The following is a 22209-nucleotide window of genomic DNA, read 5'->3' on the forward strand; positions in this document are numbered from 1 at the left end:
ATCCATTCATCTATTGAAGGGCTTCTGGGTTGGTTCCACAGTCTAGCGATTGTGAATTGTGCTGCTATGAACATCGATGTAGCAGTATCCCTGTAGTACGATCTTTTAAGGTCTTCAGGGAATAGTCCGAGAAGGGCAATAGCTGGGTCAAATGGTGGTTCCATTCCCAGCTTTCCCAGGAATCTCCATACTGCTTTCCAAATTGGCCGCACCAGTTTGCAGTCCCACCAGCAATGTACAAGAGTACCCTTTTCCCCACATCCTCTCCAGCACTTGTTGTTGTTTGACTTCATAATGGCTGCCATGAATACATTCCATCTACTTCCTCAGGGTTGTTGAATCCTCTTCTACAAAAGGTTTCCAATTCACAAAGACAAATGGGAGTTGTTTAATATATCCAAAGAAGCAAATATGGCAAAAATTTCAACAAAGCCAGTGTCTTAAGTGTGTTCATAGCTCCTAGCTCTCTAAATGATGACTAAGACAAGGTATTGAAAATAGGAAGGGCATTTACTTCTTGGGTAGTCAGAAAAGTCTCTTTATTGGGAGACGAGAGCCAATGCTGTCATCTATCGTACCAATATGATTGTTCTTTACACCCACTCCCAACTCTGAGACTGTATGAAGAATAATATTATCTAACCTTATTCATTAACCTTCTTAGCCTCTTTTAAACCAATAATTTACATTTGGTAAAGTGATTTTACCCACATAGAACATATACATTATTTCAAGATAACTAGCACATTTGTTCTCCTACTCTTTGTGTTTTCCAATAAGGATGGAAAAATACTGGGCTCACTGAAAGGTGACAATCATATCATCTTTGATGACTTTTCCACCCATGTGGGTGAGTTTACATTTTCTTTCCAAAAGATAGTCTTGATGGATTTCTAGCTTGACAATGTGAGACAATTTAGCCAAAGGAATTACCAATTTAGTCCCTGTGTAGGCAATAAAAAGCAACTGGACAATCTGCTGCCTTTTGTTTGCATCAGCACCTATAAAACTTCTATTCATGACCACCAAACTGAAGTTCTCAGTGCACACTGGGCAACTGAGCCCAGCCCTACATTTCTATCTTTCAACAAGAAGTCCATGATGTCACTGGCAAGAGCAGTGCTATATTTCACACTGGCCGAATTTGAATTTTTCTTTTGTATGTAGAGAACAAAAAATTTTACTCAGCACAATCTTATCACCAGATTCACAGGGGCTCCTCAGTTGTGCCTGCCATTTTTAGTATCCCCACACCAAGAGCTATTCAGTCATTCCCTTCTATTCCTGTTTTTCACTCCCCCTACCCCCCAATCTTATAGCACTTTTCCATTCACTGCAATTGAGCAAACTATATGGCAAGAGAAATACAGATATTTACGATTGTTAATTAGTTCTAGAGATAAATTGTTTCTTAAATCAGTTTTTGAAATAATTATATTAATATGATTCTAAGTGCATTTTTCATGTGAAGATATAAATATTTCACAGAAAAGAACAAAAAATGCTTTTATTTTAACCTTAATGTTTATGAATCAAGAAGCCAGTTAGCTAGGTATTTCTGATGAAATACTCTAAAAAATTCCTAATTCTGAGACATCTTCTGTCACTATCCACTTGGCTTGATTTATTCAATAAGAAATGTATGGAAAGATATCTTTCCATACTGATTTTAAGTTTAAAATAAGACTTGAACCACATTTTGTGTTCGCACATCAAAAAGTCAAAGCCTTTTTCCCTGTTAACTTAGGAAGGAAGTTAATTCAGTTATTTGTAAGCTTTAAAAATTTTTTCACATTTACAATTTTAATAAATGGCTCCCATCAGTACTATGTTGATTAGTTACAAATTATTTTAAAATATACTTCATTATTTATATATTTTGAAGAGATGAGTAGATCACCAATTTTCTAAACTGTGTACTTAACTATATCAGTGTATCTGATCTCAAATAATCCCATTGGAATTCTTGGCTGAGGTCTAGTATCTTAATATTCACACTGTTTTTCAATGTTAAGGCTTATTTTCTATGGCCTAAAGGAGAACACGTTTCTAAGGGTCATGTGGCTAACAATAAGATTGTTACCTTCTAAGCATAGGGAAGCCTTATTCAAGGCTAAAGAAAACAATGAAGTGAGTAACAGAAAAATATAGAAACTAAAATCTAAAAGCAATAAGCTAAATTAAACACATATATTAATTAATAATATTCTCTACTCACTTGACAAGGATTAATAAACATTTTTGACATTATTATTTGACTTTAGTGTCTAACTTATTTTTCACTAAGAGAATGCTTATTGAGTATTTGACCCTGGTATTATTTTTATATATGACAAGTAAAAGGGAGGTTCTCATTCTACAGTGTTTGCTGTTGGAAAATACATGAGTTTCTAGGTATTATGAAAGAAGATTCTGGAAAGATACAAAGTACATGGTTCTGTTAATTTATGGTGGCTTACTCTGGAAATACTATGAAATTCTCAATGTCTTATCCAAGAATTATAAAACACAAAATATCAAGGCTAAAAGCAATTAAAGGGGAAGGGGAAATTAAAACAATCAAAAAGGAATGGGGCTGTCGCAAGAAAAGACTAAAACTGTAAAGACTGGAATCTGGAAAGAGAAAGGCGGTATGGGGTTTGGACAGAAGCATGCCCACCATACAGAGTACAGATAGAGCAATCTCAGACTTGCCCACCCAATAAATGCTGGAAAAGGAGATAAGGAAATGCCTTCTGGTCTTTGAGAAAGTTCAGAAAAAAGTCAGTAGTCTCCAAAGTGCAGAGAAGCTCTCTTCAGGGTGGAGAGCTGCTAAAGATATCATTGGGTGTAGAAAGGAAACCACAGAGTGGCAATTTGTAAATTAGAAATTATGGTATTTAATATACAGGATGATACCACAACCCTCAATGAGCTCCTAAATCAGATGGCTGGCGCCATCCAGGCGCAGTGAGCAGGAGAGATCCATAAGGCAGGCCTAGACAATCATATTTTCCTTTCACTTACGATACATTTGTAACACTGTGGGAGTACACATGAGCTTGCTTAATATGGAAAGGTATTAATTCAGTGAGTTGAATAAATACATTAAAAAGTGTCCTGCCAAGGAAAACCCAGGTTGAATTTATGGCTGAAAGTGCAAGAAGCAAACCAGAAATTGGTAAAGCTGCCTGCTTTCCCAGTATGAACTCTTCCATTAGCTACATTATCATATGAGAATAACGGAGAAAAAAATTATATATAATAATGACATATGCTCAGCAATTCTTTATAATAGAAGTGTGTGGTCAAAGAAGTTTGTAGAGCATGAGGCTAGGGTCACATAACATGAAATACCAATATGCAATGCTTACAAATTCATTACTTCCAAGAAGTAGTTATCTATTGAAAATTGCAATCTTTAATACCTCTGTTATGATCTCTTCTCTTGAGAACGTCATTTCTCTCTAATGATAACTATTTGGATCTCCAGCTTATCCAAGATGAGGTCTTTTATCTCTAAATCTCACCTGACATGTCTACTTGGAAATACTATTGTTTCCAACCCAAACTATATTTTAAATAAGTCATGATTTCTTATTCTAAAATTAGCTCCTGATCCCAAATTTATCTATGTTATCATCATTTCTTTAGAATATGAGACAAAGATAGCACAGAAGTTAGAGCGTTAGATTTAGGCTGCCTTCATTAAAATTTTTGCTCAGCCATGACTTTAAACAACTTATACTTCCTCTATAAATTTCAGTTTTCTCATTTAATAATATGGAGAAATGTTAGTACTTACATCAATAATTGCATCATAAAACCCAGGAAAATCCTGAAAAGGCACACAAAATACTACCTGGTACAGAGAAAATGCTCAAACTTGTTAGCTATTATTATTTTTTAATCTGTGCTCAATACCCTGGATCATTTTTGACCATCTCACTGACATTTTTGTTTTTAACCACTTATGTCTAGTCAGTTACTGGATTGCATTTGTTCCTCTCTCAAAAACTGCTCTTGCTCTGATCCCAGGGCCAGTGCCCTAGAGAGACACAGCCTTCCAACATAGTCTAATGCCCACAGTCACTGTCATGGTCATCCCTCCCAGCCTCTCACAGTCCCCCTGTGCTTGTGGACCCTCTTCTCAAAAATCTCCATGGTTTTTCCCATATCAGCCAGAACATAGTGCAAATGATGGTTCTGAATTCAATAGTCTTTCAACAGATTGGCTTTACTTGATTATTTTGGTCACACTTCCAATTCCCCCTTTCTGAACTGAAGTATATGTTCCACAGAAGTGATAATTCATATTCCCTTTGCTTTCTAGTGATCAGTTTAACTTTTTCTTCCCGACCAGATTACGACCCTCATTAAGGCAAAAGAAGTATGTGTTTCACTTTTTCTTTAACCTCTCAAAGAACCTGGCCACAAACATAGTAAACAGATTGTAAATAACACTTTCTCATCAATGATGAAAACATATTTATGATATAGAAAAAGTCATGGATAATATTTAGAGTAGGCTACTAAGAGAAATTTGGGTCTGATCCTAAGGTACATTCAGTAGAAACCAAGAAAATAATACAAGTCTGAAACTTCTAGCAAATGAATGAGATTTATATAATGGCCCCAAACAAGAGAAGAAAAGGCCACAAAAGAGTCATGTGCCAATTAATAGTATATAACATTGTTTCTCAAAGTATGTTGCTAAGAATTCAGTCCTGTATTATTCTTGGAGAAAAAAAAATGTGCTCCTGTCAAAAATATGGAAAATGCTGTGTTCCATATTGCTTTTTTTGGAAAGTTCTTAGTCCAGCCAGGCTTGGTGGTGCACATCTATAATCCCAGTGGATCCCAGGAGGCTGAGTCAGGAGGATTGCAAGTTCAAACCTAGCCTCAGCAAAAGTGAGGCACTAAGCAGCTCAGTGAGACCCTGTCTCTAAATAAAATACAAATAGGACTGGGGATGTGGCTTAGTGGTCAAGTGCCCCTGAGTTCAATCCTCAGTATCCTTCCCCCACCAAATTCTTAATCGAGATTTAAGCTATGAAAGGAACTAAGAAATCCTCCAAGAGGATTTCACTGTGCTTTCCTAACTCATTTAGCCATGGAACTTTTTTTTTTCCCCCTCAGAAAATATAACATCTGGCAATATGGGTGTTTGCAGTGTTTTGAGAAAGGCAGGTAGCAATTAAATGCCCAAGAGGTCTGAAGAGGGAGAGGCCACCTGAAGGTGGGAGAAACTTTCATAAGGAGAGAATATTTTAAATCAAGTCTTCAAGGTAGAGGTGGAGGTAAGTGAAGAAGGCATCCCAATCAAAGGGAATGTTGACCTGGAAAACACAGAATGCAGGGTGTTGGGAGGAAAGGGATTTAGAAGATGCTATGCAGGAGGCAGAAGGATCCTGAGGGGCAGAAATAGGGAAATCAGTCTTTAACACGTGAAAGTGATGCCACATAACAAAAGAACTAGCAAACTATGTAGGATTATGCATTTCTCCTCCTGTTGGCATCATTCTTAAACGCCTACTTGATCATGAAAGTGATTACTTAACTGAAACTGGAAGGTTTCAGTCAGAACAATAAGATAGAAATATAATGAGCCACTTGAAATGTTCTTTCAAGTTTTCAACTAACAACATAAAAAGCAAAAAAGAAGTAAATGAATCGAACAATATATTTTACTTAATTTAATACATCCAAATTTTTATAATTTCAAAAATGTAATCAATATAAAAATTAAAATAAGGCTTTTTTATTTGGGGGGTGATGCAAACCTTCAACATCTGGTTTGTGTGGTCTTTTTGTTTGTGTTTGTTTTTGCAGTACTGGGGTTTGCATTATCACTGAGCTACATCTCCAGTCATTTTTATTTTGAGACAGGGTCTCACTAACTTGCTAAGGTTCTCACTAAGTTTCAGGGACGAGCCTTGTACTTGTGATGCTCCTGCCTCAGTGTCCCAAGTTGCTTGAACGATTTGTGTTTTACACTTGCAGCATATCTTAATTCAGATGTTCAGATGAGCCACATTCCAGAGGTTAATATGCATGTGGCTACTATTACCATGTTGGATAGCAGAGGTCTATACATTGACATTGATTAGTGGTCATAGCAAGGTCCATTAGGAGAGTGTTCTGATAGCTTTAACCTGGTCAAAGGCTTTAAATTCTTTAAACCTAAATGGGTAAGACACACCTACTTTGTAAGTTTTAAAATTTATGTTTCACTTTTTTTTTTTTTGGCTAGAGTTAAATGAAGCAAATTAGGTTAAAGGTGAAAAGCTCCATGTCCCCCTCCAACTCAAATAATTAATGCAGATAAATTATTGTTGAGCTCCCTTTTGGCTTATTAGTTAAGAAAATTCAGTGGATTTGTGACAAACAAGAAAGCTCTACTGCCTGTGCCAGCTGATTTGTAAGCACGTACATGTTCTACGAAACTGTTTTTCAGTTTTTTAAGATTTTAAATAACTCTTCCTGCTGGTGCAGTTTCTTCACACTTCATCACATTTCTAAATAAGTGATCATGTGACGGTGAAGATTTCTTGTCCTGAAGGCATTCTACCAATGCTTCCCAACTGCTTCTAACTTAAAATACAAAGCAGTTTGATTCACACTTACCATTTTTGAATCTACTAAGGCCATTTGGGGAGAGAAGAAACTAGAAGCCTGCTGTTCAGTTTTCGCTTTCCACAAGTTCTCTTTACTGAGAGCTTGCATGTTTCTTGTTAAGTTTCCAAAGCACTTTTCGTCTCCGTTAGAAACTGAGTAACCATGGCACATTCTGTAAATAGGACCCTGGAAAACTGCAGCTTTAAAATGGAAGACAAACACCAAGGCCGCAGAAGAGTAGAGAGTGCTGTTCCAGCAATGTGGATCAGGACTGGGAACGGAAAATATCCCGTAGCACAACATATTCTTTAAAAGTTCCTGGCTTTACTCCAGGGTTTCTGAACCTCAGCATGACAAACATACTGAGCTGGATAATTCTAGTAGTAAGGGCTGTTCTTTGTACTGTAGGAAGTTTAGTGATATCACCAGCTTCTACCCACTAAAAGCCAGGAGCAATTGCTACCCTTCCTTGTACCCAGCCAGGTTAGGACAAGCCAAACTTGTCTCCAGACATTCATTACCAGATGTCCCCTGGGAGACAAGATTGTCCTCAACATATAAACCACTGCTCTATTCAAAGTTGGGAAATTATATATTTAAAAATATAGTATGAGCTCTGATATTAGAATATAACCCCCTTAATATTATAAATAACATCTACTTTTCCTATGAGCTTATAGCCTTTGGAAACCAGATTAGGTTGACATGATATTCTCTTATATCCTACCTTCTGAAGCTCCATTATCTTGTTTCAGCTTGCTCTCTCATGTAAAGGTAAATGATCCATCTCATTTTTCACCCAGAATTGGTAATACTACAATAAGAAGGTAGATTTTCAAACTAAATCAATTATTACATACAACAGAACATGTAGCAGCATGAACTTCTTTGGATATATGTCAAGGGTGTTTACTCATATTGTTTTTGTAATGATTTGTACTCCCTGAAGAAAGAAGAAGGGCACCAAAATATCATTATCATCAATTTGGTCCTTTTCAGTAGCACCACAAAGAAAATGTGGTAATTCATGTCTTAAATAGTTCCTAAAACCTCTCCAACTGGATGAATCAAAACTCTTCAAAGCATATTTTATATTTCTCTGTCTCTTAAAACAGGTCAGAATAAAGCATCTTAGCATAGCCTAGTTCCTACCAAATAAAATCCGCAAAATTGGAGAATAGTAATATTAGTAAATTAAGAATAGTTAAAGTATATTGCATATTTTTAGTTTTTAAGTTTATTTTGAAATGACAGAATGGGTAGACAAGGAATACAAGACAAGGAACATGGTAATTTAAGAAGGACTAGATGAGATACACCTGGTACCCTGTATATAAATTGTTCTCTACCACCACAATGGCTTTAAAAAAGAAAAAAAAATGTCTTAAAAGAGTCATTATTCAAATCACTGATAATAGCTACCATTTATTGGTAAACACTATATTAGGCTAAATGAATGTTCTGTCATTTAAACCTTAATTGTTTGAGGTGGGTGTTATGACCCATATCTGATAATTAAGGAAACTGAAGCATGAGGTGTTGGAGTAACTGGTTGTAAATGAGATATCTGGTAAGAATGGCTTTGAAACTCATAGCTTTTAACACCAAGACTCAAGTTCACTATGTGTTTTACCACGTCCTGCACAGCTCTTAGAACCGGTCTGACACTGTGAAGCTTTTCGTTCAAGGAGACTAAAAGACTTTTTGGCAAAACAGTGGAATCTTGTCCGAGTGTCATTTAAATTAATCAAACTCAGAGAGTTTAATCAAACAGGTCTCCCACTTGACAAAAGCTCTTCAAGTCCACCTTAGTCCTGGGAGTGAGAGCACATGGGAGGTGTGGATCTGCTGGGTGCTCACATTTCACTGAACCATGTGTGTTCTTATGTTTAAAGATCCAAATATTTTTATGTCAGGGTTCTAATTGTAAGTCAACAACTTCAGCTGCAATTTGAAAAAAAAAAAAAAAAAAAAGGCCTGTTCTGATTCTAGAAGGAAAATGAACAGCAAACTTAATGGACAAGAATTTTCTGAGATATTTTAAAGATATTTTAAATAAGATTTTATTATTTGCTTTGCCTGCTTTCTTTAAAAACTAATCCCAGCACATGATGTAACTCTACCACCTTTGTCTATGCATATGAATGCTAGGAAAAGAGGGAATGAAGAGTAATTTTGAGAAAGGTGTTACCAAATAATTGTCCAACAAGAAAAATAAAAGCAAAAAGCGTAGTCTTCATGGTATCATTTAAAAATAGCAAAATAATATCTTGGTTTTTCAGACTACTGCTGGCAATGATGAAGTTCTCAAGATGACTACAATTCAGACTGGGCCAGAGCCACATTGAATGCTAAATGTTTTATTTCCAAATTTATAGTACTTCATCATAGGTCACAGTAGAAAAAACTGGGTTGGCAACTCAAGCTCAGTAATTTGTAACCTGAAATTCCTCTTGATTTTTATTATGTGTATTTTATGAAAAATAGTAAATGTTTGTATTTAATTCAATCATTAAATTTTAAGTACAAATGGATTGAAATTCATCCACATGTCCAATATTTAAGTACCTATAAAAGGGGAGTCTTTGAAAACAGAGCAAAATGTTACCAGGTAGTAGAAATGCAGGCTTATTTCCCCCATTGAATTACTCGATAAAGCAATAAATCTATAAGATTGAAAATATTTATTGGTTTTGGCATAGACTTCTATAAAATTTGATTGAATACGTTGCATTTATGCAGTATTATTATGTAGAACATATCTACATGTTTGACTTCAACAGGAAAACACTGTCATTCCTTCATTTCTTCATTCATTCATTTCATAGGAGGTCAGATGTTATGCAAATACTGTATGTTAACATCTGGAGTATAAGTAAGAGACAGTGGTTTCCTTGTATCAATTAAAAACTGCTGTAGGTTGTTTCTTTCCTTTCTTCACTTTTCTTCCCCTACTTGTTTAAGGAAGATGCAAGGCCGCCAGAGGCTATTATTCACAACAGGAAAGAATATATTATTGATTTTAGAGTTTCCATATAAAGGACATTTATTTGTTAGCTTAAATGTCCTTTCCTTGATTATAACTGTCTTTGCACAAGTAGTATTGACTGAACCTGAATCCTAGCTACATGTGTAAACCATGCCAAAGCAATTCAATAACTGATGGATGCTTATGACCATCACATTTGTTTTCAGTAATAATGTAGAGGCTTAGCAAGCTTAGGTCAAACAAAGAAAAGACTAGTGAGGGCAGCAAAATTATGAGCAGAACTCTAATAAATAAATTCATTTTAATGATGTAGAAATGAGCTTCTGTTTTATTCTGTTATTGGCTATTACCAACATATATATGAATGTATTAATGTACTAATAAAAAGATTAAAATAATACTAAACAGGTTAAATTCTACTCTAAGGAAAAATTGAACAATAAGACTTCATATGTGTAAAAAAATTTCCAGAAAAATACAACTTTAATAATATTACCTTACAGATTTATTACCTTATAGATTTATAGTGTAGTAAGCAGCTATGGAAATCTTCACTTCAAATGTGTAATGTTGGTTTTCTTCCCCCATAATAATTCTTTTCTGATAGCATCTTATAATCTATTTTCTTATATATTAATTCGCCTGATTTCTATTGAATATTGTTGATTTTTCACTATGATATTTTTTCTATATTATTTCTATGAGGCTATTGTATAATTAATTTCTTCTTGTTCCCATCAGTACCAATGAATGAAGGCATAAAGGGTGGTTCACTTCTAAAACTTTTATTTCATCACTGTTTAAATATAAGATTTTATATAAAGTTTTAAATTAAAGAACATTTGCCTCCTCTCTGCCAGGATATCATCCCCCCCCAATCCTGATTCCTTCTCTTCTTCCCTCCCTTCCAAATATAACATAATTTGGTAATATAATTTGTTTTTTCCTAAAGAAAGGAAAGGTGGAGAAAGAAGAAAGAGAAAAGGAGAGAGAGAGAGAGAGAGAGAGAGAGAAAGAGAGAGAGAGAGAGAGGAGAGAAGAGACATTGCTTTACTTTGTCTAAGTCTCAAAGGGAACCTTGATATAGAATTTCTCCTCTTTGTGTTCTAAGGGATTAAAAAAAAACACCCTGCAGATTCTTTTTAAAAGACTTGCTGAAACAACTCTTTAAATTATAAATCTACTAGATGAGTTACTTGCTCTTTCTGATTTATAGCATAGTAAGCAGCTATGAAAATCTTCACTTCAAATGTGTAATGTTGGTTTTCTTCCCCCATAATAATTCTTTTTCTGACAGCGTGAACTAAATTTATTTGCAGAAAACCATTCTTTAAGGTACAGTCATATTAAATTTGAGGAACATTTTATTTCAGTAGTTTTTCCCTAATATGTATGGGTGTGGCATAGTTTTCTTAAAGACAGAGGAAGGCTATTTCAGTGCATATTTCATAAGCTTCTTATTCATTATTCATTCATACCATTAGAGATAGAAGGAATATATACACATGGGGCATTCTCTTAGATGTGTCCTCTGAGAAGTATACTCAGACTCAACCTCAAAGAGTCTCTTTCAGTGGGGCCTGGAGGGAAGCTCAACGAAGGTGGCAGACAGCCTTCTTCAGATATGTTCTTACAGTAATGCTCCAGTGGGTTCTAAGTGCCACTGGAATTTAATTTTCAGCCACATTTAAACAACCTCAAAACAACTAACATATCGCATTCAAATACATTTCATGAAAAATGATTCTAGATCAAGAACATTAGGCAAAGTTTGTAGTATAAAATTATGTAACTTGGAATAAACTCTGAATAGAAGCTAATTGGAATCCAATCATTCTCTCAACTGTTATAATATGGAAAGTATGGGAATAGGTGCATGCCATTTTTGCTAGTAGTTCTCTTCTTGTCAGTCAGATCACAGATACTCACACTGAAGAACACAGAACTTTAGTATTGTATGGTTTATACGAGGAAAACTGCTTTCTACCCTAATGATAAGTAAGGGATAATTTTTAAATGAGTGGCTTATGTAATTTCTTTGCAAGAAGTATAACTCAGGCAGCATAAATTCAGCTGAAATGTCCATTTGGAAATTTATATTTTCTACACAGTCCTATAACTCCCAAACTAGGCTTCTTTGGAAACTCAGCAACATTTTAAAAATATGGTTTAGTTAATCCATCTTCATAAATATTTTTACAACAAATCTTTGACAAGAATATAATCCCCTAGAAAAGTAAATATTCTTCCCTCAATCCCAAGCAAACTTACCTGTTGGGGAGAAGTTACCAAAATTACTGGCTCAGGCAAGTAGAAGGAGCTATATAAGGCTTCAGCTCTGGGGCCAAGGGTTGGAGACTTGTTTAAATGAACCCAAGAGTCAGATGGCTATGAGTACCCTCTAAATGGAAACCAGCAAGATCCACACTGGTGTGTAATGCTTCCTGGCGCCTCCCTTTGTTCTAAGTAGAATGCAAATGCTAAAATCACAGTTTGCATTCTTGCTTGCTCAGGGAACACTGATGTAGCCTGACAAAGCTTCCAGCTTAAAAATCCTGATGGGGAAAAAAACAAGTCCCAGAAGATGAGACCTCCCTTGTGTACCAGTAGAACAAGCCACACAATAAATGTGTCAATCTGAACAGTTGGAAATTTGCGGTCACATTCACATTACCTGATTACATTTGTAAGAGACATACCTATATTATAGGCATTGAAAAAAGAAATTCTCCATTTCTTGTGAATGTCCATTAAGGAAGTCAAGGGTGTGTCTTTGAATTTTCTTCATCATTTTCTTCTCCCTGGTGTGCAAAATTTTCATGGACATATATAAAAGCAGTTAGTAGAAAGAGAAGAAATTCCTTAGGGCAGTGAAATATAGATCAAAGCATAGGATGGAATGAGAAATGCTATGAAAAATTTAAGGCCATGAAGAGAAAAATATCTAACAATATAATTATCCATGTGCTAACATGATATATTTTAAAGTACAGGAGAAGTTTAATTTCAAATCATGTTTAATGCTGTTTTTCATTAATATGGGAATATAAGGCAGGGGATTACTATCCAATCCCAAGTTTTTAAAAAGAATTTAGAAATATTTTATGTGCTATATTATCCCTTTTCCCAGTGCCTGCATAATTGATAAGGTTTTTTTTTTTCTCATTGTCTGTGATAATTAGATAATAGAACACATTGTTCAATGACTGGGGAAAAAATCATTTAGAGCAAGTGATGAAGTCATCACATATTTAACTTACAAGTCTCTGTGTATATTTACTGTCAAATACAGGATTAATGAGCACATCAATAATATATCAGTCACTTTATCTAATGCATAACTTGATCATCATTTCAGCAAGAATCAAAATGTGTTTTCCTTCACCAATGAGGAAAATGAGTGTTTAGGCATTGCCAGTATATGGAGTGTTTTTAGCACTATTGGACTTAGTTAACTTTTCATTTTTAAGTTCCTTAGCTGGATGTCAGAATGCAAATTTATAAATGATAAGAATTTATGGGCTGGGGATGTGGCTCAAGCAGTAGCGTGCTCGCCTGGCATGCGCAGAGCGCTGGGTTCGATCCTCAGCACCACATAAAAATAAAAGATGTTGTGTCCACCGAAAACTAAAAAATAAATATTAAAATTCTCTCTCTCTCTCTCTCTCTAAAAAAATTTTTAAAAAAGAATTTATGTGCTTAATACAACTATCCTACTAAATCTATTCTCCTAGTTCTTCTTTTTGAAAAATGATCAGTATTTTTACTTTTCAGTTGAGTTTATGATGATTGGTGGCATTTATGGGCAAATTTTAGTGATGATTAATGGTGACAGCTATTAATAGATGCTGGATTTGAAATTGTTTAAAAAATGTTACATAAACTTTCCTAGCATGTATGAGGCCCTGATATTGATCCCCAGTAGTTAGTGTGCCTGTGCATGAGAGAGAGAGAGAGAGAGAGAGAGAGAGAGAGAGAGAGAAAGAGAGAGACAAGAAATATCAACCAGACAGGAAGAAATGTGAGAAAATGACTTAGTAGGCTTTGTAATGAAGCTTCTGTAAATAAGTTTAATGTATAAAAATGTAATCATCTACATGCCCAGGTGTTTAACTTCAGTCTTTTTGGAAACTGGAAAATAAGTCTCATTGCCTGCAATATTTTTCTTCAAGTATTTTGCTGGACCCCTGTCATAGATACTTCAATATAAAAAAGAAGTAGGAAAGAACACACTCAGAGTATTATCACTGTTGCACAGCCCCCAAAACATTATAAATAACAGCGGAGAGTAGAGAGGACTAGCTATCCTTCCCCCCTCCCCCATCATTTTCTTCCCATATTAATCCAGACATAGTTGTGGCTCTTGGCTGTTTTTGGTTTTCTCCTTCTTTTCCCCAGTTATCCAAAGGGAGAAAAGTGACTTCTTTACTGTTATCTAGGAAAAGAAGTTTGGCTAGGTAAGATATCTTTTAAAACAGGTCAAGAGAAAGATTTCTAAAGAGGTAGAATTTATATTATGACATGGAAGTTACAAAGGCACTTAATTTCCAAGGGATTGGTTGAGGTCTTGGTATTGTACTGGTTAAAAATTCAGAATTAGACAGTTTTGAATTTTGATTCTGAATCCCTAATTATTGACTAGGTTACTTAAGAGTCAGTTTAGTTTCCTCATGTGTAAAGAAGGAATGATAATAGTTGTAGTGAGCATTAAATTAAGGGAAATAGATAAAACCCTTTAAGAATAACTAGCATTAAACACACACTAAGAATGTTAAAATTATTTTGTTCTTTATAATTTAATTCATTGGGAAAAACAAATAAATACATATCAATTTCTATAACTTAATAATTGGAAAAGCATGACCCTTTCTGTGTGGGTCACTCTAAACCAACACAATGGAATCATTGCCACCAATTCTAGCTCTTTTGCACTTATTCATTTATTCACATTTTAACACTTAACTAATATTTCTAACACTGTGTGTCAGAAACTGTATCAAATTTTAGTTAAATTGTCAGTTCCTTAATGATCTTGAATTTTTGTGACATATATTGCTTTGTGTTATTATTTTATTTTTCATGCATATGAAATAATCATTGAATTTTAGGCTTCAGAGGCAAAGTTTATTCAGGAAAACTCTTTGTAATCCTCACAATTGTGTCTATTAAGTATTCATTGATTTAATCTGTAACTGATAGTATTTTATATACATATAAAAGTAATGCAAACAATGGTCCATTATCAGAAAATGTAGGACTTTTTCTGTGGTTTGAATTGTATGAAGAAACCAGGTGCATGCCTATAATCCTAGCAATTCTAGAGTCTGAGGCAGGAATATTGCAAGGTCAAGGTCAGCCTCAGCAAAAGTGAGGCACTAAACAACTCAGTGAGACTCTGTCTCTAAATAAAATACGAAATAGGAATGGGAATGTGGCTCAGTGGTCAATCTCTGGTACCCCTCCGCAAACAAATGTATGAAGAATGCCTAAAATGACTACTGTAATAAAAGTCAAATAGGAAAAGCATTACTATTGGCCTGAGAAAATCCCAAAGGAAGAGTTTCTGGAAAGAAATAAAAATTTGCAACTATTAAATAGTATTTCTGTGATTATACTTTAATAAATAAAGAAAATAAAGTACTAAAATTATGAAAAATCTTAAAATGTACTTCAAATAGGTTAAAGACAAATATTTTAAATTCATCCTCAACATTATCCAAATACACAAACTATTAATGTATGCAAATTACTTGCTATGGTGATTACAAATTTGAACAATAAGTGAATTCCAAAGTCAATATTTGCATTTCTTTAACTCATTAACTAGAAGAAATCCTTAAAAAATAGAATTTCTTTCTGTACCTAACTCTGTAGTGGGATCACCGAAGAGGCAGGTTCAGCACCATGGACAAGGCATCCAGCCTTACTCTAGGGGATCTGTTCCTAATCTCTCTAGGTTAAAATCAAGAAAAAACTTTAAAGTAGCCATCTTCCATTTCAATACATTTTAAGATTCAAATAATAAGAAGTTTTTAGCTGGATAATATGAAGTTTACACTTTGAACCTTTCTATCTTATGGAAAAACATAATGGTCTTTTCAAAGACAAGCATCACTGTGATAAACGCATTTAAGTGTCATTAGGTTTAATGGTGCCTACTCACTCAAACTATTATTCCATACCTTTTAAAGTTAATTTAATGTGTATTAATGGTATGAAATTGATGAAATTATGAATTGAGCTTCCCTGGGAACAAGTTAAACCAAGAAAGAAGGGAGAAGACTGGTTAATATTACCTCCTACCCTATTCTTCCTTTATACTACAAAAGATGTCAGCTCTGCCCTTGGGAAAGAAATGCTCACTGTTAGTAAGTTGAACCTAAGATTGATTTCTATAGTTTTAACTCAGGAAATTGTCTTTGGTTGGGTCACCAAAGGTTCATCATTTTCTTCGGGGAATAAAAAATATTCATTTTTCTAAGATTAAATTCATGTTTTTTTCCATAGTTTTGGAAAATTAAATAACTTCCTATTCCTTCCCTTTCCCTGTTCAACTTGTGCATTCAACATAAAGAGTCAGGTGTCGGGCTGGGGTTGTGGCTCAGTGGGTAGAGCGCTCGCCTCGCACGTGTGAGACCCTGGGTTCTTTCCTCAGCACCACATAAAAATACGTAAGTGAGTTAAAGGTATTGTGTCCAGCTACAACTAGAAAATAGATATTTAAAAAAGAGCCAGATGTCATGTTATTATTTTGTATCTCTATCTCATGTGACCACATTTATACATTAAACAATGGTGATGGATAATATTAAAATCAGATTCTACTATTAATGTGAATAATTAAAAAATCCAAGGTTGTGATCCTGAGAACATATGATACAGTAAGACTTAATTACAGGGTTTCAGGAAAACTGGAATCTAATTTTAAACTATGACTTGCAAAAATGTTAAGAAACAGAAAAATATTCATTTAAATTATGTTTGAAGTAAGAGAAAGAAAAGTATAAAACCAATAGTTGGGAGCTGGGGTTGTGGCTCAGTGGTAGCGTGCTTGCCTAGCATGCATGAGGCACTGGGTTCGATTCTCAGCACCACATACAAATAAATAAAATAAAGGTCCATCAACAACTTAAAAAAATTAAAAAAGAAACCCACTAGTTATTGCAGTTTATTTAACAATGATAGATGACTAAAATAATAGAGAACTTCTTAGCTAGTCTTTTGTTTCTCTGCCAACTAAAGATGATCTCCAAACTAAAAAGACTGAATAACTTGGTAAAGGAGAATGAAGCTAAGGCCATGTAATGCTACAAACTTCTCTAATGGCATTTAATTTGTCAGATAAATTATATCCCAGGCTTTGTAATCTCATCTTTTACAAACAGAATCATGGTGTAACTGTGAATGTGTTTGAAGAGTCCTGAGCATGAGAAAGATGCCTTGAGGATTGAAATATAGAAATGAAGTGTTTAGTTCTAGTTTTCAAAATCTAGAGAGAAGGACGAATCTCTAAAATACTGCTTGGTGAGAACAAAATGAAATATTAGGATATTTCGGCACAAATTAATAAAAATATGGTTTCTGAGCACTTAGACAAGAAAAAAATGACACAGAGACCAGCCTGGATTCAAAAGAATAACGCAGGGCTGGGGTGGTGGCTCAGTGGTAGAGTGCTCACCTAGCGCTTGTGAGGCCCTGGGTTTGATCCTCAACACTACATAAAAATAAATAAATAATAACAAAGGTATTGTGTCCAACTATAACTAAAACAACCCAAATATTTTTCTTAAAAAAAAGAATAACGCAAGCCAACCCTAACTATATTTATTTTTTTATTTACTCATTCATGCATTCATTTACAGATAGAGTTAGAACTAGTAGTCTTAGAAATGATTAGGACAGAGGTCACAAACCTCAGATGTTTACTCAAACATTGAGCTAAGTGGTCAGAGTACAAACTCAATGGCAATCAACACTGGCAGTAGAAGAGCATGTGTCGCAGCCAGAACTACCCAGCTCCATCTGCTTTCATTGCATTTTCCCAGGAAAGCCAAAAATTTGGAAATTTTATGTGAATTATCTTGGATTTGTTAAATAAATAAATAAATAAATAAATAATAGATTTCAACCTTTTTATTAATGTCTTTTTTTTTTTCTTGTACCAGGGATAGAACCCAGGTGCTCTTTACCACTGAACTATATCCCCAGGCCTTTGTATTTATTTATTTTTTGAGACAGGGTCTCACTAAGTTGCTTAAGGCCTCACTAAGTTGCTGAGGCTGCCTTTATACTTAGGATCCTCCTGCCTCAGCCTCCCAAGTCGCTGGAATTACAGGTGTGTGCCACCATGCTCGGCTCCCCTTATATTTAAAATACACCTGGAAGTAACAAAGATAGTATAGAGAGGTCCCATGTATCTTTGACCCAGTATCCCCCAGTCAGCTTGAGACATGTGGTGAAGTATAGGTACTTCATTGAGGCACCGGGAAGGTTTCACATGCTATTGGGGATTTCTGTTTGTGTGACAGCAGAGCTACTACAATTAGATGAACTCAGATCTAATCTCAATATAAGGATAATTGGATCTTCTCAATGATGAAATGGGGGTGCCCTAATACTAGTATTCACTCTAAACATAATTTGATGTTCTCAAGTTCATAATTGGAAAAATTATCTGGAACCAAATATTTAATTTAATGTCATTATTTCTCAAAGTGTTCTGCATAGCTTGGCTTTCCTCTTGTATCACTTCCTGGACCACTCCTCAAAGCCTTGCTATTGTACAGGGTCTCTCAATGTGCCACGTGTACAACTGGTGGTGCACAGATGATTTCTGGTGACCCTCAGATAAGTATCCTTAGAAGTTACATATTTATTTATGCACATTAGGAAGATTATAACTAACAGGTGACACCTGGCATTTCATAGGTATTATTTCTTAGAAAAAGGCTAAGTGAAAAAAAAATAGTGTGTCAATTTAAATAATATTAAGAAAATAAAATACAGTTCATATTTAGACATGGTAAAAATCATGAAGTATACTAATAAAATCCAGGTTCTGGAAATCCTCCCTTCTCACATGTAGAAGGATGCTTCTTTGGTCAGAAGTGTGTGTATACAGGGGCCTTTTTTTTTTCCCCTTTGCCAGCACCTGGAAGGACCTCAGTCTATGGGACCACTGAAGATTTAACTCCCTGTTTCTCATTTGAGAATACATTTAGGTTTGGGGGGCTTCTGCCATTGAAGGCTAATATTCAAAGAAGAAACACCCTAATGTTGGTGAGAATAGCTCTGAAAATCCACGGAAGATGTTTCAGATATTTTAATTAATTAATTTATGTTTCTCATTTCTCTGAAAAAAGAATTCTTTATGAACACCAGTTTCTTTCTATAGAAAGCCAATCCCTTCCTATCATTTCTGCTGGGTGATAGCTATGGGTTCAGTCACCTGAAACACAGGTAACATCCTATTAAGAAGAAAGAACAACTGCAGACCTAAGATTTCAGTATTTTCATACAGGGGAGCAGGCGGGGTAGAGGGAGAAAGGGAGAGAGAGGAAAAGGTTAGAGCAGCCTGTTTTGTTTTGTTTTAGCATAACTATTTAAAGGAGATACCTTCTCTTTTTTTCCCCAAATTTTAAGTAATCAAACTGAAACCAATATTTATTGCTAAGATGCTATTTAGTATCCTCAGGCTATACTGATAGCCTAGCATAAGAAGCATTATGGTGTGGATGTGAGGTGTCTGCCAAAAGCTCTTGTGTGAGACAACTGAAAAAGGCTTAGAGGTTACATGATTGGGTTATGAGAGCCTTAACCCAATCAGTGAATTGATCCCCTGATGGGATTAACTGAGTGCTAACTGAAGGCAGGTAGGGTGTAGCTAGAAGAGGTGGGTTATTGGGGGCATGCTTTTGATCTTTTGTATCTGAGGAGTGGAGTCTTTCTCTCTCTCTGCTTCCTGGTGCCAAGTTCCCAGTTGCTTTTCTCCACCACACTTTTCTGCCATGATATTATGCCTCACCTTGAGCCCTGAGGAATGGAGCCAGCCTTCTATGGACTGATACCTCTGAAATTGTGAGAACCCCCAAACCCTTTTACTCCTCTAAAATTGTTTTGTCAGGTCTTTTGGCCACACCAGAAAAAAAAAAAATCAAACAAACAAACAAAAAACCTGACTAAAACAAGAAGTAATGCCTTAAAAGTATGAGTGATCTTTTAAAATATCAATAAAGAAGCATGCAGGTATGAGTTTATATCACAAATATTTTAAGTATGTATAAAATACTCAGCATATATAGTAAAACAAATTATTTTGTGTACCTATTTAGAAAAATAGTCTATGTTGGAATTTGATGTTCTATAAAATGACCTTAAGGCAAGTTTTCATTTTGAAATAATTAAAGACCCATAGGAAGTAACAAAGATAGTATAGAGAGGTCTCATGTACCTTTGACCAAGTATCCCCCAGTGGTTGTCTCTTACATAACTATGGTATAATATCAAAACCAGGAAATTGGCCTTGGTGCAATGTGTTTATAGCTCTGACATCTCATCACATGTAGATTTGTAGAACTACCACCACAATGAAGATACACAGTCATGTCCTTACACAAAGATCTCTGCCATGCCACTTTCATTTTCTTCTCACCGCTTCTGTAAGCTTGGCCAACCACTAGTTTGAACAAGCTAGTTAAACTTCTAGCTTGAGTAGCTCTTCTGCTATGGTTTGGATCTGAAATGTGCCTCAAATCTCATGTGTTGAAGGCTTTTTCTCCAAGGCAGCAGTTTTCAGAGATAAATCTTTGGAAGGTGGTTGGGTTGTGAGGGCTCTAACCCCATCAATGGATTAAATCATATTTTCATAGACCAGTAGGAAGTAGTGGAAACTTAGGACTTGGAGCTTAGTTGGAAAGAATGGGTTCTTGGGGAGCAGACCCTTGCAGGCTATCTCTTGTCCCTAGCGTCTCCTTCTCAAGCTTTCTGTTTCTTGGAAACCGTGAGGTAAGAAGCTTTGCTCTACCATGCACTTTCTGTTGCATCTGGGCCTTACTACCACAAGTCCAGAAACAAAGGAGCCAATTGACTATCGACTAAAACCTTTGAAACTCTGAGCCAGAATAAACATTTCCTCCTTTAAGTTGTTTTTCTCAGGTATTTTGTCATAGCAACAGAGCTGACTAACACATCATCCATGAAAATGAAGTTTTGATCAATTTTTTAGGGGGCCATTATTTAAAACCAATCTTTTTTTTTTTTTTTTTAGTTTCTATGACAGCAGAGATACTACAATTAGATGAACTCAGATCTAATCTGAGTATTACCTTAAAAACTGTTAAGTGCAAATCTAGTTAATGAAGTCTAATGTAAAAATGTGGAGAGCATAATGGATTGAACAGTGTGTTGTACATGTATTTGTCATTAAAGTAGTGTCATTGTCAAATAAATTAAATAACCAAAAGTTGCATTATAATAATATACTACCGCTACTAATTCCCATGCATGTAAGAAGGAAAAAAAATTATTTTACTTGTTCTCTTCTCTCACCAAATGTACATATGGCAAAAATTTGGCACAGAAAACATCTAACTTCTTTGTCCCCAAGGCTACTCCTTGAAGAAGAAGAAGCAAACATTCCAAAAATGTGCCTGGCTAAGTATCTGAGTTGGCTGTGCTGCAGCAAAGACTATAGGTTTGAAGATTCTGAACTGTGGGGTTTAAATTCAGCACTTTTCTGAGATTCTGAAGCTGCCCACTGGCCAGGGCCAGGACTAGAGAATCATGAGGAACTAGGCAGTAGACTCCTTTGCTTTCTCTTACAAAACTACTTGCTCTGCACGGAAGAAGATAACATCAAAAAGCAGTTTTTCCCAAGAGACGTCTTCCATTTAAAGTTTTTAAGAATCCCAGCCCACGCACCATTTTAAGCTCTTCCGCTCTACAATTCTCTACTCTTTTAAATTCAAACCTGTTGATAGTACCCTGCATGAGGATGTCTTACTTTGTCAACTGAGTCCTTCAACAACATATTGATGAAAAAAATGGTTCTCCTTTCTCACTTCCAATAATCTTTATGGAAAATCCCCTAGGAAGCAGAAACTTGAAAAGGATCCTCTGGGGATTCTGGACAGTCTACAACTTTGGAAAGAACTACTGAGCCCTTTGGAAACCACCTATTCCTTACTTTTCAGAAGGCACCATTTTCAAACCCCGCTCCTGAGGAAAATAATGTAGGGAGATAAAAAATCTACCCCAAACGCCAAGTTTGCTTGTCACAAAGCTCAATCATTGTAATAACCAAACAGGGACATTGTCCCCTCATCATCTTCTGTTGGGAGTCCCTTGATGTCCCATTTCCATGACCTACTTCTGTCTTTCCCTGAGCATTCTGGATACATCCCTCAATTGAGGGGGTGGCTCCGGGGTCAGAGCTTCCCACCTCAACCCCCATTGGACCCAAGGCATCAGTTGCCCTCCTGTGCCCACACAGACGCCCTGGTCTTACCCTTTCTCTCGCAGAAGGGATCCATCGCGCCTTCCAGACGGCACCTCCGTGAGCCAAAGTGGTGGGGGTCCGGCTGGGCCGCGAGCGGGCAGGACCCCGCGTCGCTGCGGGTTTGCGC

At 35.7% G+C, this 22209-nt stretch overlaps 1 protein-coding gene across 3 annotated transcripts in view; it reads right to left on the reverse strand.

The window, feature by feature from the left end:
• The window catches only part of Sybu (syntabulin), a 101558-nt gene extending 79376 nt beyond the window's left edge, over positions 1-22182 (reverse strand). For 2 of the 3 annotated variants that reach the window (XM_048802025.1, XM_048802024.1), the window contains exon 1: positions 22092-22182. Coding sequence is in view for 1 of the 3 variants with exons in the window: in XM_048802026.1 (XP_048657983.1) it covers positions 22092-22116 (25 nt within the window). In the remaining 2 variants the exon portion in view is untranslated. The remainder of the gene's footprint in view (positions 1-22091) is intronic. The other variant, XM_048802026.1, reaches the window with a different exon arrangement.
• Positions 22183-22209: the final 27 nt, after the last annotated feature.

This window comes from Marmota marmota, unplaced genomic scaffold (assembly GCF_001458135.2).
Source record: "Marmota marmota marmota unplaced genomic scaffold, marMar, whole genome shotgun sequence".
In the NCBI taxonomy this organism is placed as follows: domain Eukaryota; kingdom Metazoa; phylum Chordata; class Mammalia; order Rodentia; family Sciuridae; genus Marmota; species Marmota marmota.